General features: G+C 49.0%; 1 protein-coding gene across 4 annotated transcripts in view; it reads right to left on the bottom strand.

The window, feature by feature from the left end:
* LOC102454024 (uncharacterized) overlaps window positions 1-19,739 on the bottom strand; it is an 88,703-nt gene that overhangs the window by 45,111 nt on the left and 23,853 nt on the right. Inside the window, exons 1-2 of one of the 4 annotated variants that reach the window (XM_075935728.1) lie at window positions 11,506-15,993; window positions 9,259-10,064 (exon numbers count right to left, since the gene is read on the bottom strand). In XM_075935728.1, the coding sequence (XP_075791843.1) occupies window positions 9,259-10,017 (759 nt within the window). In that variant the 5' untranslated portion in view covers window positions 10,018-10,064; window positions 11,506-15,993. Of the gene's footprint in view, window positions 1-9,258; window positions 10,065-11,505; window positions 15,994-19,739 lie in introns of those variants that run through there. The other 3 variants (XM_075935729.1, XM_075935726.1, XM_075935727.1) reach the window with 3 other exon arrangements.

The following is a 19,739-nucleotide window of genomic DNA, read 5'->3' as shown; positions in this document are numbered from 1 at the left end:
GGGCTCCAAGCTGGGCTGCGCCTGCTTTTAAGCACCTTCGAGGCCAAGTTCCCCTCCTTAGGGCGCACTTTGTGGCCATGCCTTTCCATCGACCACCCTCTGGAGTCTTTGGAGACCCCCGATACCGGTGACTGCGACCTGTGCCAGGGCGCCTTTGACATGGCAGTGTGATGTCTGACCAGTGCCACAGATGTAGCAGACGGTGTGCTGTGTACCGAGTGGGGACGCTTCTCACTCTGAGGCTGCAGCGCTGACTCCATTAGCAAAAGTTTTAGCCGAGAGTCCCTTTCTCTCTTAGTTCTTGGCTTGGATCCTTTGCAGAGAGCAATTCTCTGCTCGATGGGCCTCCCCTAGGCACTTCAAGTAGGAAGAGTGCGGCTCGCCACAGGGCATAGGTTTGGAGCAAGACCCACACGGCGTAAAGCCCTGGGGCCCTGGCATCCCCTCCCCGATGGGGAGAGTCCGCTGAGCTCTTCTCCTGTGACTAATCACCCTATTTACACAAACTAACCACTAATTATCAACAGATTTTAACTATAATACAAGATGAGAGAAGATCACAGTCTGCTAAGGGAAAGGCTGAGAGCCTGAACACACGCTCCAGCTACCGTCACAGGAGGTAAGAAGGAACTGAGGGGGTGGAGGGCCAGCAGGGGTACATATGCACTGGTATACCAGCACCACTCCAGGGGGCTCCCTGCCTGGCCCTACGGATACTGCTAGGGGAAAAAGCTCTGGAATCCGTGCACACAGCACACATACACCTAATCAGAATAGACATGAGTACTCAAAGAAGTAGTTCAATTTTATTACATTATGGTCACCATTTCCAAGCGGTCCAGTTATATTTACCTCTTGAAACAGATCCTGCGCTCCACTTAGAACTAAATCAAGAACTGCCTCTCCCCTTGTGGGTTCTAGAAAAAGCTGCTCCAAGAAGCAGTCATGTAAGGTATCAAGAAATTTTCTCTCTGCATCCCATCCTGAGGTGACATGTACCCAGTCAATATGGGGATATTTGAAATCCCCCACTATTATTGAGTTTTTTATGTTGATAGCCTCTCTAATATCCCTTAGCAGTTCACAGTCACTATCACAGTCCTGATCTGGTACTCAATAACATATCCCCACTGCTATATTCTTATTACTGGAGCATGGAATTACTATCCATAGAGATTTTTAAGGAACATTTTGGTTCATTTAAGATTTTTACTTCAGTTGATTCTACATTTTCTCTCACATATAGTGCCACTCCCCCCACCAGCATGACCTGTTCTGCCCTTCCAATACACTTCTTCTCGCCTGCACCTTGCGCAGCTCACTCCTTTCTATAGCATGTGGCTCTTATCCACAATGCTCCAGGATCCCAAATAATGTGCAAGGAAATATTTCAACATCAGCCCCGGAATGTTATTGCAAACAGCACAGCCTGGGCTTGGAGTAGTCGACTAGCAATGTCATAGGCTGAGTGGAAATATTTGTTAGTGGAGGCTGACGGCTTTTGTTAAGATTCCTGAATAAACAGGAAACAGAGGATCACTCTGTACTTTTCTAATCTTCCCCACCCTGTATTTTATGTTGCTTTCCAAGAACAGCCTACAGCTTCCTCTGTGTGGCACACCCACGCTATGGAAATGGTACTGGACTGTGATAGCCTCTTTCTATGGCTCTCCTTTAGTGCAATACAAGGCCAGTGTCCAAAGAGAAATTGTCCAAGGGACAGGACTGACTTGACGGATTGGTAACAATGTAACAGCTTGAGTTTATTACCATCTGATATGGGTGTTTGTTAGCTTGCAGCTCACTTTTCAGCGGACAAGTGTGCACGTCACAAATACTAACCCTATGGCTACTTTTCAGACCGTTAATGTGGCTGTCAGATAGGGTCGCCACCAGCCCCCGTTTTTGCAGCACAATCCTGCTCTTGTAGCCACCCTTCAGGGCCTTGCCCTCAAGGTGGCCTATGCTAGCCCCTTTTGAGACACACCCCTAACCTGCCCCAACTAGTAGGTCTCTTTAGAGTTTACTGCAATGTACTTTTATATTGGTGCCTTGTGAGTGAAGGCAGTTAGGACTGCTGGAATTGCAAGTTATCACTAAGATTGGGCAGAGGTGCAGGGCTGTTTTCTTGTCTACCTGCAGATTAGAGAGCTGAAGCAAGGAGGCAGGCAGGCAAGAACCAGCCTAGTATAAGGTTTGTGTGTCTCTGCTTTTGGTTACGGTGGTGTTAGTCTGGATTCCAAAAAATAAAGTAGTGTTCTGCTGGAAGGTTGCAGTGTGAGTATTTCATGTTTTTGTTTTCATGACTTCTCTGCAAGTATGTCATGAATATATCTGGACCTGCAGGTCAGTGTGCTATGAATGTCATCAGTGGAACAGGGGATAGTAAAGAGGTTTGAATTAGGGATGTTAAATATCGGTTAATTGAATAGTCAAGTAACCTTCTGAATTTTTATCAGTCGACTATTCTATAGTCCCCAGGGGTGGGAAAGGCAGCCATTGTATCAGAGGCAGTGTGCAGTGCGCAGTGCCAGGCAGGAGCCAGTCCACAAGGGGAACCAATTTAAAAACCAGTTCTCCTTGTGGACTGGCTCCCTGTCACCCAGTGCTGCTTTCTCTGATACAGAGGCAACAGAGGGGAGCGATAGCAGCCCCTGTCTAAGGGGGAGTCTGAGCTCCTGGACCCAGTGCAAGCCGGAATTGAGTCAGACTACCTGCCCATCTGGCTCCTAATACACTTTAAATGCAGAGTGGCAGCGAGGATAGAGCTGGCATGAGCCAGAACTGAGTTGGGCTGCTGGCCAGCCTGTTAAAAAATTTAATGGCAAGGGTGGGAGGAGAGAAATGCATATAGTCTATAGTATTAACCGTTAAGCTTTTGCTTATTGGTTAACCAGTTAATCGACTACACTATTACATCCCTAGTTTGAATTCAGATCTTAGCTGTCAACTGATAAAATCTTTAAAAGGGTTAACATAAAAATGGCCATACTGGGTCAGGCAGAAGGTCCAGCTAGCCCAGTATGCTTCTTTCCAGCTTCTTACAAACAGAGGCTAGGAACACCATTCCTACCCATCCTGATTAATAGCCTTTGATGGACTTAGCCTCCATGAATCTATCTAGCTCATTATTGAACACTGTTAAAGTACTAGTGCAAGGAGTTCTACAGGTTGACTGTGCGCTGAGTGAAGAAAAACTTCCTTTTATTTGTTTTAAACCTGCTACCTACTAATTTCGTTTGGTGACTCCTAGTTCCTACGTTATGGGAACAAGTAAATAACTTTTCCTTATTCACTTTCTCCTTAACTGTCACGATTTTATAGACCTCTATCATATTGCCCTTAGTCTCCTCTTTTCTAAGATGAAAAGACCCTGTCTTTTTGATCTCGCTTCATATGGCACCTACTCCAAATCCCTAATCATTTTTGTTGCCATTTTCTGAACTTTTTCCAATGCCAAGATATCTTTTTTGAGATGAGGTGACCACATCTGTGTGCAGAATTCAAGATGTGGGCGTACCATGGATTTAGAGAGAGAAAATAAAATATTCTGTCTATCTTTTTTAATGATTCCTAACGTTTGGTTTGCTTTTTTGACTGCTGCTGCACATTGAGTGGATGTTTCCAGAGAATTATACAAAATGACTCCAAGATTTCTTGAGTGGTTATAGCTACATTAGTCCTCATCATTTTGTATATACTCAGGTTTATATTTTCTCATGTGCATTACTTTGCATTTATTAACATTAAATTTCATTTCTAATTTTGTTGCCCAATAGCCTAGTTTTGTGAAATTTTTTGAAGCTCTTCACAGTCTGCTTTGGTCTTAACTATCCTGAGCAGTTTAGTATCTTCTGCAAATTTTCCCACCTCGCTATTTACCCCTTTTTCCAGATCATTTATAAATAGGTTGAATAGGACTGGTCCCAGTACGGACCCTTGGGGGACACCACTGGTTACCTCTCTCCCTTCTCAAAACTGCCCCTTTACTCCTACCCTTTGTTTCCAGTCTTAGCTAACCAGTCTTGGATAACCAGGTATCAATCCATGAGAGGACCTTCCCTCTTATCCTATGACTACTTACTTTACTGAAGAGCCTTTGGTGAGAGACCTTGTCAAAGGCTTTCTGGAAATCTAAGTACACTATATCAACTGGACCCCCCTAGTCCACATTCTTTAGCAAGGCAGGATTTCCCTTTACAGAAACCATGTTAACTCTCCCACAACAAATTCTGTTCATCTGTGTGTCTGGCAATTGTATTCTTTACTTAGGGTTGCCATATTTGAGCTTTCAAAAAAGAGGACAGCTGGTACCTGCCAGTGCTGCTGCGGCGGCGGCAGCTGCTCCACCCGCACAGGAGGCCAGGCTCAGGAGCTGGCAAACTTGTCCCCATGCATGCCAAGCTCGGGGCTCTGGCTGCTGCCTTGCTGTTGCTGGGGCTGCCGCTGCCTCCCGCTGGCTCTCATGGTGAGAGGGAATGCTGCATTCTGGACTCCTGCTTCCCCACCATGCCTCCCCGAGAAGCGTGGCAGCGTGGGCAACAGCAGCGCTGCCAACCAGCCAGAAGCCCAGGAGGAGAGAGTGGGGGGTCAGGGAAGCTGCTGGCTGGGGCCCATTGCGGGGCATGAAGTTAAAGACACTGAGGGGAGAAGTGGCATGACTAGAAAAGGAACCCAGGAATCCTGCTTCCCAGAATCCCTTCCTTTCCCCTGCCCGCCCCACCAAGCACCAGATCCCATAATCCTCAAAGCTGAGACTGGAACCCCCAAATCTAATCAACAGACACTGCCCTGCTGCAGGAAAGGTAAAAAGCAAGAAGTTCTAACACCCAGTTCCCTGCTCTAACCAAACACAGTAATTCCTCATTTAACACTACAGATGTTTCAGAAAATGATCGTGTTAAGCGAGAACGTGTTATGCGGGGTCAGTTTTCCCATTGAAAATAATGGAAAAGGTGGGGGTTGCGTTTCAAGTGGTGGTGACTGTTGGGACCGGGACATAAGGTGGGGGGAGAAAGGGGGCTGGGTTACAGCAGGGAGGGGAGGGGTTTGGCTCTGGGGAAGGGAAGGGGAGGAGAATGGAGGGGGATTGGGGTGGGAGTATGCCCCTGTGATGAGTCTGCCGGGGGAGGTCACCAGGGAAGGGCGCAGTGAGCGGCGAACCCTCCATCGCTTTGCAGGGAGGCGGGGAAAGCCCCGTGCAGCTGCTGGCAACAGGCCAGCTGGGGAAACCCTGCAAGTGGGGGCAGAGGAGAGTGGGCAAGGCGGCCGGCGAGGGGGCGTCAGCAGGGAACAGCGCAGCAAGCGGGGAACCCCCCGCCGCTTTGCAGGGAGGCCAGGGAAGCCCCACGCAGCCGCCGGCAACGGGACAGCTGGGGAAATTGTGTTATTCCGGGGACAGTCATGTAATTCAAAAAACGTTCCCTAAAAAAAATCATGCTATCGTGAAAACATGTTAAGTAGGCACGTGTTAAAGGAAGAATTATTGTACACCCACCCCTCCCCCAGAGCCAGGCACCCCCAGCCCCTCTGCTCTAACCCACCCCGCCCCCAGAGCCAGGCACCCCCAGCCCCTCTGCTCTAACCCACCCCGCCCCCGAAGCCAGGCACCCCCAGCCCCTCTGCTCTAACCCACCCCGCCCCCAGAGCCAGGCACCCCCAGCCCCTCTGCTCTAACCCACCCCGCCCCCAGAGCCAGGCACCCCCAGCCCCTCTGCTCTAACCCACCCCTCCCCCGAAGCCAGGCACCCCCAGCCCCTCTGCTCTAACCCACCCCTCCCCCAGAGCCAGGCACCCCCAGCCCCTCTGCTCTAACCCACCCCGCCCCCAGAGCCAGGCACCCCCAGCCCCTCTGCTCTAACCCACCCCGCCCCCAGAGCCAGGCACCCCCAGCCCCTCTGCTCTAACCCACCCCGCCCCCGAAGCCAGGCACCCCCAGCCCCTCTGCTCTAACCCACCCCGCCCCCAGAGCCAGGCACCCCCAGCCCCTCTGCTCTAACCCACCCCGCCCCCAGAGCCAGGCACCCCCAGCCCCTCTGCTCTAACCCACCCCGCCCCCAGAGCCAGGCACCCCCAGCCCCTCTGCTCTAACCCACCCCGCCCCCAGAGCCAGGCACCCCCAGCCCCTCTGCTCTAACCCACCCCGCCCCCAGAGCCAGGCACCCCCAGCCCCTCTGCTCTAACCCACCCCGCCCCCAGAGCCAGGCACCCCCAGCCCCTCTGCTCTAACCCACCCCGCCCCCAGAGCCAGGCACCCCCAGCCCCTCTGCTCTAACCCACCCCGCCCCCAGAGCCAGGCACCCCCAGCCCCTCTGCTCTAACCCACCCCGCCCCCAGAGCCAGGCACCCCCAGCCCCTCTGCTCTAACCCACCCCGCCCCCAGAGCCAGGCACCCCCAGCCCCTCTGCTCTAACCCACCCCGCCCCCAGAGCCAGGCACCCCCAGCCCCTCTGCTCTAACCCACCCCGCCCCCAGAGCCAGGCACCCCCAGCCCCTCTGCTCTAACCCACCCCGCCCCCAGAGCCAGGCACCCCCAGCCCCTCTGCTCTAACCCACCCCGCCCCCGAAGCCAGGCACCCCCAGCCCCTCTGCTCTAACCCACCCCGCCCCCAGAGCCAGGCACCCCCAGCCCCTCTGCTCTAACCCACCCCGCCCCCGAAGCCAGGCACCCCCAGCCCCTCTGCTCTAACCCACCCCGCCCCCAGAGCCAGGCACCCCCAGCCCCTCTGCTCTAACCCACCCCGCCCCCGAAGCCAGGCACCCCCAGCCCCTCTGCTCTAACCCACCCCGCCCCCAGAGCCAGGCACCCCCAGCCCCTCTGCTCTAACCCACCCCGCCCCCAGAGCCAGGCACCCCCAGCCCCTCTGCTCTAACCTAACGACCCTCCCCTCCTACAGAGTCAGGGTCATAAATCCAGCGGGACAGAAGGTAACACCCTGGGTCTCACCAGAACCGCTGCCACTCACTTTTGCCAGTTGGTGCTGGGGCGCATGTGCAGAGCGGCTGTTCGCGTCCAGCCGAATGGCTCCGAATGTTCCATTTGACAAGCACATGCCCCGGCCCCTCTCCGATCCCCTTTGCAGGGCAAAATCCCCGACATTTTTTGACATTTTTAAAAGCCAGCCAGCCAGCGATATAACGTGAAAACAAGGTCACGTCCAGGAAAAACTGGATATATGGTGACCCTACTTTATTATACTTTCAACTAATTTGCCTGGGACGGACAAGGATCATGTATTGACAGGATCATCTCTAGAGCCCTTTTTAAATATTGGTGTCACATTAGCTACCTTCCAGTCATTAGATTCCAAATAAAGTATGTTTACTATACATATGTACATCACTTAAGTGGTGGGCACTGTCTGGGGTATAGGCTAAAGCACTATCTAACACTATTTCATTTTAAATGCAATCTGTTTGTTGGTGGTCCCCTCGTGCTAGGTTCTGTACACACACCCCATGAGAAGATTGCCCCATGAACCTTACAATTTAAATGGAAAGACTAAGATTGCCCAAAATTGATTAATAATTTACGTGAGACTCAGCTAGTGAGGGGTGGGTCTGTAAAGCTAAATGCAACGCATCTTGGGGACAGATTTGGAAGCGTGAATGCACAGCTTTCATAAATCTCAGGTCTCTTTAGTGTCTTATGTTGCACGCATCCCAAGCCACTAGTGATACTTGAAAATCACGGCTTGGGAGCTTACACCCACATCTCAAAAGGATTGAGACACCCCCACCCTCCACTGAATTCAATGAGAATTAGGCAAGTGTCAGGGCTCAGCACTACTGTGTTGCTAGTCTAAGGTGAGGTCTACACTACAAAACTGTCTACCTAACTTACGGTGACTGGCAGCCACTGCAGTTACAAAGTCACTGGTGCGTGTGCACACTTTGGTTTCTTGTGTTGATTATATTGTCAATATGGGGCTCTGTGGGACAGCGCCTGAAGGCCAGAAACAGTCAACATAAAAAATTTAGGGTCTATACTGACACTGTATTGACCCAGCTATATCAACAATGACTCTAGGCTTCTTGGAGAGCTGGTGTTACTAAATGCGTGTAGAGAAGCACTTAAATCAGCAGGAGCCAAATTTAAGCAAAGACACTTCCACAGTTAGATTGGTGCAAGGCAGTTACATTAGTCTAACCACATAGTATAGACCAGGCATAATAGTCAAGCTGCTGGCGGGAGGGGAGAGAAGGACACAAGTAGAAGAGTTTCCGCATTGTGCATCTTTCACCATACTCAGTATGTTTGCAGGATTATTGAGTTTGACAAGGCCTTATAGCTACTTCCTTTTGATCGTGGTACACTTTGGTCTCCCTCTCTCAAGAATTAATTACTTGATTATGTTTTATTATTGCTAGATCTTGAAAGCAGAAGCACAAGACAGCAAATCAGCAGTCTGTCAGCACATGAAACAAAGCACTAGAGCAACTCTTGCCAAGACAGAGCAGCTGCACAACAAGTCATCTTATTCTCCTTCTCCAGCCTGTGACAAACACTTTTCTAGCTGCATTTCAGACTAAGCAGGTGCACATTCTACTCTATGATGGAGAAGCAAATAAGTCTATGAAACTGGCCAAGCTATTGAGGAAGAGGCAGCTCTGTGCTTATGCTCCACCTTTCACCTGCTGATCTCAAAGCACTGAGGTTTTTGCTGCTCTGGTGTGATAGACATTAAAGAAAGTATGAATACAAGCAGTTCTGCAGTGTTCCTCTGTGCATTTAATTCACTCGCTACACAAAGGAGCCACCACTTCCAGTAACAAGGATGACTTCGCCCTGACGTTACACGTATTATCAAATTTCTAGGCCTGTGACAGCACCTTCTGGGATACTGTGAGGTGGCAATCTCATGAGATGAATAGCATGCTCACTACTCCACCACCCCTTCAAAACATGTGTGCATTTAATAGCAGCAGCACCTCTGCCATTCAGTGCATGACTGAATCAGAGCCTCGGTTGGTGTAAATTGTCCTAGAACTAGTCACTTAGTTTTGATCTTCGATAGCTGAGGCTCTGGCTCTTGGGCTCATAAGTTCCTCAACAATGTCATTTCATATAAATTACAGTTGCTTAAAATAAACAGCAATTCTCCACAGACCTTAATACTTTGAGTGCTTTAGAAACCCGCACTCTAAAGTTGGCCTAACTCTGCTCCCATTGAAATCAATGGGATTTTTACCTGTGCAACTTAGACTGACTTGAAAATTCCATCTGTAGTATTTCAGTTTGCATGTCTGGTTTCTTACCTCACTTAATCGACAACACTCATCCATGTATTCATCTAAGCTGTCGCTTGTGGGATATTTTGTGAGCTGGTGTCCATGGAGCTGAAGATCTTGCATACTCCCAAAGGTATCTTTGTAATGGTTGATGATTGGCCTTTGCTTTTCTTTGGGGTAAACAGCTAGAGGATTGTCTTTAATAGAAAGGTCTTTCTCTTTGCTGGGATTCTCTTCCAAATATTGTCCTTCACTTTGGCCAAAAAATTGATCAGGACTTTGTTCCTCCTGACAATCACTGAAATGTTCTAAGGAAGCTGTAGGGATCTGCACCGTATCTGCTGCCTGGCTGTAATATTCAACTTGCTTTTCACTTTCTGTGGCACGCTGGCTGGCCTCTCTGATGTCTTTACCCTGTCTTATGATATGGTCAATTTCTGGAGAAGAAGAGGTGCTGAGCACTCCAGAGTCAGAAGATAAGTCTCCGGTGTGAAGCACAAAGCTCTTCTCTGAGCCCTTTGGTGTAGATGGAGAATTAGCTCCACTTGGCAGTTCAACCCCAGAATCCTCCGATTCAAATTTGGACAATCTATGAAGCTGGCACTTGGACTGTAAGGTGTTGAGGTAAGTCAGAGTGGCCACATTGTCTCGTTTTGCAGAGGAGTCTCCTGTGCCCGGATTTCCCAAGCATTCTAGTGGGATGTTGACTTTGGGAAGCTTGGATTCCTCTGCATGGTCTATGGCTGTAGGTGGCAACACTGTCAACCCATTGCTCAGTATCCGCATGTTGGTCAGCACTACCTTGCCCTTGGATGATGGGTTCTTCTTGCCTGCTAAAACACAAGTCAGCTGACAGGTCACAAAGAATTGCAAAGTGCAGTCTGCTCCTTCCACTGTGAGAAAGCAATGGCAAATCATCTCCCTGCCCTCTTTCAAAAACAACTCAATAGTGATCAATACTTATTCTGAAAGTTACAGCTTCTGATCACTTGTTACATTCATGGCTTGTGCAGGCATTAGACAAACTTCAGATGCCTGACAGTAATTTCCAATAATGTGTGTGAGGGAGACTTTTCCCAGCAAATTCTATAATATCCATAGAGAAAATGTCACACACATAGAATCATAGAGCTGGAAGAGACCTCAGGAGGTCATCAACTCCAGCCCCCTGCCCAAGGCAGGACAAACCCCAACTAAATCACCCAAGCCAGGGCTTTGTCAAGCCGAGACTTAAAAACCTCTAGGGATGGAGATTCCACCACCTCCTTACGTAAGCCATTCCAATGCTTCACCACCCTCTTACTGAAATAGTTTTTCCTAATATCCAACCTAGACCTCTTCCACTGTAACTTGAGCCCATTGCTCCTTGTTCTGCCATCCGTCACTACTGAGAACAGCCTCTCTCCATCCTCTTTGGAACCTCCCTTCAGGATGTTGAAGGCTGCTCTCAAATCCCCCCTCACTCTTCTCTTCTGCAGACTAAACAAACCCAAATCCTTCAGTCTCTCCTCATGCGTTCTAGCCCCCTAATCATTTTGGTCACCTCTGCTGGACCCTCTCCAATGTGTCCACATACTTTCTATATTGGGGGGCCCAGAACTGGACACAATACTCCGAATAAAGGGGAATAATCACTTCTCTAGATCTGCTGGCAATGCTCCTCCGAATGCGCCCTAATATGCCATTAGCCTTCTTGGCTACAAGGGCACACTGTTGACTCATATCCAGCTTCTCATCCACTGTAACCCCCAGATCCTTTTCTGCAGAACTGCTACTTAGCCAATCAGTCCCTAGCCTGTAACTATGCTTGGGATTCTTCTGTCCCAAGTGCGGGACTCTACACTTGTCCTTGTTGAACCTCATCAGATTTCTTTTGGCCCAATCCTCTAATCTGTCTAGGTTACTCTGGACCCTATGCCTACCCTCCAGTGTATCTACCTCACCCACTAACTTAGTGTCATCCGCACACTTGCTGAGGGTGCAATCCATCCCCTCATTCAGGTTATTAATAAAGATGTTGAACAAAACCAGTCCTAGAACAGATCCTTGGGACACACTGCTAGAAACCGACCGCCAACCTGACATCAATCCGTTGATCACTGTCCGTTGGGCCCAACAATCTGGCCAGCTTCCTATCCATCTTACAGTCCATTTATCCAATCCATATTCCCTTAACTTGCTGGCAAGAATATTGTGGGAGACCGTATCAAAAGCTTTGCTAAAGTCAAGGTATATCACATCCACTGACTTTCCCATATCCACAGAGCCAGTTACCTCATCATTAGAAGCTAATCAGATTGGTCAGATGATTTGCCTTTCATGAATCCATGTTGACTATTCCTGATCACTTTCCCCTCTTCCAACTGCTCCAAAATAGATTCGAGGATCCCCTCCATGATTTTTCCAGGGAGTGAGATAAGGCTGACTGGTCTGTAGTTCCCTGGATCGTCCTTCTTCCCTTCTTTAAAGATGGGCACTACATTTTCCTTTTTCCAATCACTCGGGATCTCTCCTGATCTCCACGAGTTTTCAAAGATAATGGCCAAAGCCTCCGCAATGACATTACATCAGATGCATTACATCCGGACCCATAGATTTGTGTATGTTTAGCTTTTCTAAATAGTTCCTAACTTGTTCTTTCCCCACCAAGGGCTGTCCACTTCCTTCCCATACTGCGTTGCCTAGTGCATTTGTCTGGGAGCTGACCTTGTCCGTGAAGACAGAGGCAAAGAAAGCATTGAGTACGTCAGCTTTTCCCACATCATCCATCACTAGGTTAGCTCCCTTATCCAGTAAGGGCCCCACACCCTCTCTAATCACCCTCTTATTGCTAACATGCCTGTAGAAACCTTTGTTACCCTTCACATCCCTTGCTAGCTGCAATTCCAATTGCATTTTGCCTTCCTGATAACTCCTCTGCATTCCCGAGCAACGTATTTATACTCTTCCCTAGTCATCTGTCCAAGTTTCCACTTCTTGTAAACTTCCTTTTTGTGTTTAAGCTCACCAATGATTTCCCCGGTAAGCCAATCTGGTCGCCTACCATATTTGCTTCTCTTGCTGCGAATTGGGATGGTTTCTTCCTGTGCCTTTAATAAGTCTTCTTTTAAATGCTGCCAGCTCTCCTGGATTCCTTTCCCTTTCATATAAGCATCCCAGGGAATCCTGTCCATCAGTTCTCTGAGGGAGTCAAAGACTGCTTTTCTGAAGTCCAGGGTGTATATTTTGGTCAGGATCCTGAAATCTACCATCTCATGATCACTACTTCCCAGGTTGTCACCCACCTCTAATTCCCCCACTAGCTCCTAAACTGTACCACAAATACAGTTTATCAGTATGCAATGCAAAGGCTCTCTACTGCAATGCAGTATTAGGGGAAGAATTGGTCTGTGTATCTAGAATTTATAAGCAGTCTTTTATATCCCCGCTGCATCCACAGTGTTGTACTTTATGGACACAGCATCCTTCAGGGAGAATCATAATTGTACATAATATTCCCAAATGCTGAATTTTTCATGTGGGTATAGGACTTAGCCGACCAGTTGTGAAAAAACACATGTAGCCAGCCCACCATTCAGTGATCACACACACACAGATGATGAAGAGTTCAAGTGATTTAAGTTAAGATCAGCATTAATTCATCTCAGAATTTTCTCTCCTGTTTGTCATGCCATAAAAGCAGAAATGAGCACAACCAAATCTGTTTTTTCTGGCTATTTCCATGTATTTTGAGTTTAAACGAATAATTTGCAAGGCATTTGTGTGGCAGCATTGATAGCCATAGTAACAGTCAGTGACTTGGGAAAATGAACTATGCACTTTGGCTGCTTGCTACTCTCTGTATGGTTTAAGCATGAAGTTCTTCACAAGGGCAAGAGTAGTTCATTTACAGAGAAGTGACATGGGAGCAGTTATGATTGTCAGTTTGCATATGCATGAAGCTTTGCTTTTATGGAGAATGTTTCATAGAGTGAGAACATTTCAGCAGCAGCATTTGTTGGACTGTGTAGTTGTCTCCTCGGGGCCATCTCAGGGTTTCTTTCAAAACAGACTGGGCCAAATGCTAGGAAATATATTAAAGCATGAACAAGTGACTGCCAGCTATGCCTAGTCCAGTTTTCCAACCACTACAATGACAGAGAGCAGTACTGTGTGCGGTTCTGATTGCCCCCATCAGAAAACAACAACCCTGCATCTGGAAAAAGTACAGAGAAGAACACCACCTAGTTAGGGGTATGGAACAGCTTCCATAAGAGGAGATTAGAAAGCCTACAACTTTTCCGCCAAAGAGGAATACGACAGAGGTCTATGAAATCACGAGTGATGTGGAGAAAGTAAATATGGACATGTCACTGAGCCCTTCCCACAACACAAGAATCAGCGGCCACCCACTGACATTGGTAGGGCAGTAGGTGCAAAGTTGCCCTACCAATGTCACACAGGAAACAGTCAGCCCCAGGAACACTTTGCCAGGGGTTGTGGTGAAAGCTAAAAGTACTAGTGGGTAAAAATAATTAGCTGATGTCAATGTGGACAGGTCCATCAATGGCTATAGCCCAGGTGATCAGGGACACAGCCCCATGCTCGGGGTGTCCCTAAACCTGACTGCCAGAAGCTGGGCCTGGAAGACCCATGGCTGGATCACTTAACTGCCCTATTCCATTCATTCCCTCGGAGGCATCTGGCACCAGCCACTGTCAAAAGACAGGAGAGTGGAACAGATCAGTGGTCTGATCCGGTCTGGCTAGTCTTATGTTCAAGGACCTAAAAGGGTATTTGTTATAAGGAGGAGGGAGAAAAATTCTTGTCCTATCCTTGGCCTCTAAGGATGGGACAAGAAGCAATGTTTAGTTTAGAAAAGAGAAAAGATTGAGGGGGGACATGAGAGCAGTTTTCAGGTATCTAAAAGGGTGTCATAAGAAAGAGAGAGAAAACTTGTTCATCTTGGCCTCTGAGGATAGAACAAGAAGCAATGGGCTTAAACTGCAGCAAGGGAGGTTAAGGCTGGACATTAGGAAAAAGTTCAGTAGGGATTATTAGAAATTAAAATAAAAAGAAATTAAAAGAAATTAGCAGTAGGGATACATTATCGACCACCTGACCAGGACAGCGATACTGACATTGAAATGCTGAGGGAGATTAGAGAGGCTACCAAAATAGAGAACTCTATAATAATGGGGGATTTTAATTACCCCCATATTGACTGGATACATGTCACCTCAGGAAGAGAAGCGGAGATAAAATTTCTCAATGGCTTAAATGACTGCTTCTTGGAGCAGCTGGTGCAGGAACCCACAAGGGGAGAGGCAATTCTCGATTTAGTCCTGAGTGGAGTGCAGGATCAGGTCCAGGATATAACCGTTACAGGACCGCTTGGGAATAGTGACCATAATATAACAACATTCAACATTCCTGTGGTGGGAAGAACACCTCAGCAGTCCAGCACCCTGGCATTTAATTTCAAAAAGGGGAATTACACAAAAATAAGGAGGTTAGTTAAACAGAATTAAAAGGCACAGTGACTAGAGCCACATCCCTGAAAGCTGCATGGAAACTTTTTAAAGACACCATAATAGAGGCCCAACTTAAATGTATACCCCAAATTAAAAAACATAGCAAGAGACCTGAAACAGTGTCACCGTGGCTTAACCACCATGTAAAAGAAGCAATGAGGGACAAAAAGGTATCTTTTAAGAAGTGGAAGTCCAATCCTAGTGAGATAAATAGAAAAGAACATAAACACTGTCAAATCAAGTGTAAAAAATGTAATAAGAAAATCAAAAAAAGATTGAGGAACAGCTAGCCAAAAACTCAAATAGAAATAACAAAATGTTTAAGTACATTAGAAGCAGGAAGCCTGCTAAAAAACCTGTGGGTCCCCTAGATGATCAAGCTATAAAAGGAGCAATCAAGGACGATAAAGCCATTGCGGAGAAACTAAATGATTTCTTTGCTTCAGTCTTCACGGCTGAGGATGTTGGGGAGATTCCCGAATCTGCACCGTCCTTTGTGGGTGGTGAATCTGAGGAACTGTCCTGGATTGAAGTGTCATTAGAGGAGGTTTTGGAACAAATAGAAAAACTTAATGTTAACAAATCTCCGGGACCGGATGGCATTCATCCAAGGTCCCTCAACAAAGGCTCTTGTGTAAATTACATGGCCATGGGATAAGAGGGAAGGTCCTTTCTTGGATTGAGAACTGGTTAAACGACAGGAAACAACGGGTAGGAATAAATGGTAAATTTTCAGATTGGAGAGGGGTAACTAGTGGTGTCCCCCAAGGGTCAGTCCTGGGACCAATCCTTTTCAACTTATTCATAAATGATCTGGAGAAAGGGGTAAGCAGTGAGGTAGTAAAGTTTGCAGATGATACAAAACTGTTTAGGAAAGTCAAGACAGAAGCAGACTGTGAGGGACTCCAAGAAGATCTCACCAAACTGAGTGATTGGGCAACAAAATGGCAAATGAAATTTAACGTGGATAAGTGCAAAGTAATGCACATCGGGAAAAATAACCCCAACTATACGTACAGTATGATGGGGGCTAATTTGGCTACAACAAATCAGGAAAGATCTTGGAGTTATCATGGACAGTTCTCTGAAAACTTCCACACAGTGTGCAGCGACGGTCAAAAAGTCAAATAGGATGCTAGGAATTATTAGGAAAGGGATAGAAAATAAGACACAGAATCTCTTACTGCCCCTGTATAAAAACTATGGTACGCCCACATCTTGAATACTATGTACAGATGTGGTCTCCTCACCTCAAAAAAGATATTTTGGCCTTGGAAAGGGTTCAGAAAAGGGCAACTAAAATGATTAGGGGTTTGGAACGGGTCCCATATGAGGAGAGGTTAAAGCGACTGGGACTTTTCAGTTTAGAAAAGAGGAGACTGAGGGGGGATATGATAGAGGTCTATAAAATCATGAGTGGTGTGGAGAGGGCCGATAAAGAAAAGTTATTTATTAGTTCCCTAAATAGAAGAACTAGAGGTGACCAAATGAAATTAATGGGTAGCAGGTTTAAAACTAATTAAAGAAAGTTCTTCTTCACACAGCGTGTAGTCAACCTGTGGAACTCCTTGCCAGAGGAGGCTGTGAAGGCTAGGACTATAATAGAGTTTAAAGAGAAGCTAGATAAATTCATGGAGGTTAGGTCCATAAAAGGCTATTAGCCAGGGGATAAAATGGTGTCCTTGGCCTCTGTTTGTCAGAGGCTGGAGAGAGATGGCAGGAGACAAGTCGATTGATCATTGTCTTTGGTCCACCCTCTCTGGGGCACCTGGTGCTGGCCACTGTCGGTAGACAGGATACTGGGCTAGATGGACCTTTGGTCTGACCCAGTACGGCCGTTCTTATGTTCCTAACTATCAGGGTAGTTAAACACTGGAATAAATTGCCCAGGGAGGTTGTGAAATCCCCATCACTGGAAATATTTAAGATCAGGGTGGATAGACATCTATCAGGGATGATCTAGATCCGTGGTCACCAACCAGTCGATCGCGAGGCATCCAGGCCTCCCCCCTCCCATTCTCTCCCCACCCCCGAGAAGCCCCACTACCTACCTCCAGCAAAAATGGAGGTAGTGCCGGCTTCCTGGGGGTAGATGGAAGTCCTGCAACTTAGCACCACTTCCAGGGGTTCTGGAAGTGCGCTGGCTGCTCTGCCAGGCCCACTGCGGGAGGGAGCGTCAGCCCCGGAGGAGGAGCACGGCGACTTCCCTGCACCAGCACAGGATGGGTGAGTCGGCCCCGAGGCAGGCGCACGCAGGGGTTTCGACCCTGGGGCAGGCGTGCGCAGGGCAGGGTTCCCCTGCACCGTGGGGCGGAGGGGCAGGTGGGTGTTTCCGCACTGGGGCAGGCACGCACAGGGTTTCCCTGTGCCACAGGGGGGCAGGCGCACGCACAGGGGTTTTGGCCCCGGGGCAGGCGCATGTGGGGTTTCCCTGCGCTGGGGGGGGGGGGGGAGGGGAGTCGGGCCTGGAGGAAGCATGCACTGGCTTCCCTCTGGTGGGCGGGGGGGGGGGGGAGAAATCCTGGGAGGAGTCAGATGCAGGGGACTCTGCCTCCACTGGCCCCCTGCCCCCACTTCCCAGTTCCCTCTCCCCAGCCACAGAACTCTGTCCCCACTCTCCTGTCCTGAGCCACAGAACTGTCCCCACTAGCACCCTGTCCCCTGCTGCAGAACCCTGTCCTCTACCCTCCCAGCACCCTGTTCCCTCTCCCCTGCCTCCAGCCGCAGAACTGCCCCCACTGACACCCTGTCCCCTGCTGCAGAACCCTGTCCTCTACCCTCCCAGCACCCTGTTCCCTCTCCCCTGCCTCCAGCCGCAGAACTGCCCCCACTGACACCCTGTCCCCTACTGCAGAACCCTGTCCTCTACCCTCCCAGCACCCTGTTCCCTCTCCCCTGCCTCCAGCCGCAGAACTGCCCCCACTGACACCCTGTCCCCTGCTGCAGAACCCTGTCCTCTACCCTCCCAGCACCCTGTTCCCTCTCCCCTGCCTCCAGCCGCAGAACTGCCCCCACTGACACCCTGTCCCCTGCTGCAGAACCCTGTCCTCTACCCTCCCAGCACCCTGTTCCCTCTCCCCTGCCTCCAGCCGCAGAACTGCCCCCACTGACACCCTGTCCCCTGCTGCAGAACCCTGTCCTCTACCCTCCCAGCACCCTGTTCCCTCTCCCCTGCCTCCAGCCGCAGAACTGCCCCCACTGACACCCTGTCCCCTGCTGCAGAACCCTGTCCTCTACCCTCCCAGCACCCTGTTCCCTCTCCCCTGCCTCCAGCCGCAGAACTGCCCCCACTGACACCCTGTCCCCTGCTGCAGAACCCTGTCCTCTACCCTCCCAGCACCCTGTTCCCTCTCCCCTGCCTCCAGCCGCAGAACTGCCCCCACTGACACCCTGTCCCCTGACAAAACACCCACGGGCACCCTTCCCCAGTACTATGTCCCTCTGTTCCCACCAATGCAGTTGGAGCCACATTAGTGAATCTTGGAGAGGGGGGTTGGAGGTTGTTTTTCTTTTTTTGCATCTCACTTGTGTGGCCCCAACTGACTTTTCTTGGGTCAGTGACCCTTGACTCAAAACAGGTTCCCTGCCCTTCTCAGAAATAAAGACAATGCAGAAACTTTGTTTGACACAGTATTTTATTAAAAAAAATGAAGCCTGGCCAATCAACCCCCAACTGGAGCCAAGCCCCCATCTGCCCACAGCATCATAATACTCCTGCACTCCCCTTTCCCCCAGACCCTACATCTGAGCCTATCATACACTGGAACCCCCTGCCCTGAGCCCCTCACATACCCCAACCCAAATTCCTGCACCCTCACATCCAGAAGTCTGTGGCTTGCTTTGTACCCTAACCCTCCATCTGACCCCAACACTGCCTGGCCTGGAACTCCCTCCCCGAGCCAGCGTCCCCTTATCCACCTCCTCCTGCATCCAGATTTCCTCCCAGAGCTTGCACCTCTCACCCCTTCCCACACCCAAATCCCTCATTCCCACCGCAGAGACTACACATCCTGTCTCAACCCAGCGGGGGTCCGGCTAGACTGCAGGAGTTTTTCAGGATTCGAGATATCCCAGAAAAACCCTTCTGCATCCAGGGATGCATTTATTCTTCTGCTTTTTTTAGTGGAAGAGCAAACATGATCCTTCCGTCACCCCTATATTCCTCTCTCCACAAGGAATAAGGTGGCTTCCAGAAGAAGGGTTTTTCTTCTGACATTTGGTCCAGTCTAGACAGGCCAAATGTTGGAAAAACCTCATTCTACAGAAGAATTGGGGAAAAAAAACAGTAGTATAAGGGTTGGGGATAGCAAGTGATGGAGAGGAGGAGAACAGAGAGGGCGGGGCTTCAAGGAAGGGGCAGGGCAGTAGAGCTTGGCTTGTTCTGTCATTTAAAAAGTGATCTTGGGTGTAAAAAGATTGGAGACCACTGCTCTAGATGGTGCTTGGTCCTGCCGCGAGGGCAGGGAATTGGACTTGATGACCTTTTGAGGTCAGCTTCCGGTTCTAATGTTCTATGATTCTATTAGACTTTGAAGAAAACTCAGAAGGATCCAGCTACAGATACCAGAAAGGATCTTTGAACAATTGGAAATACGTCACTGCCTCAGGGCAATTTTCAGTCTGTGGAGTAGAGGTGGAATTTCCTCCCACATGTGGGAACAGGGAAAGCCAGAAAACCGATGGCTCAGGTATCCAGTGTCACAGGAAGAGCATCTTCAGATCAGAGCCCCACCACATTGCCCTGAAAAGGAGGGATGTTTTTCCCAGACATGGGGACAGATGGTGATACTTGCATGTAGACTGCATAGGACCACGTATCTCAGATACACAGACACTGAATAGGGAAGTTATTACAGTGAATGACAACTGGCAAGCTCCATTGCTCTCCATTTGCCTTTGAAACTAGTCATTGTTTTACCTAAATTGACACAGCTGTCATGGGAGCCAGGGTGACTTGCATCAACTATCTGAATCCTGCCTTCTTTTTGGTCTTTC

The sequence above is a fragment of the Pelodiscus sinensis genome, chromosome 8, assembly GCF_049634645.1.
Source record: "Pelodiscus sinensis isolate JC-2024 chromosome 8, ASM4963464v1, whole genome shotgun sequence".
In the NCBI taxonomy this organism is placed as follows: domain Eukaryota; kingdom Metazoa; phylum Chordata; order Testudines; family Trionychidae; genus Pelodiscus; species Pelodiscus sinensis.
Note: the sequence above shows the minus strand (reverse complement) of the source record. Positions and strands in the feature narration are given on the sequence as shown.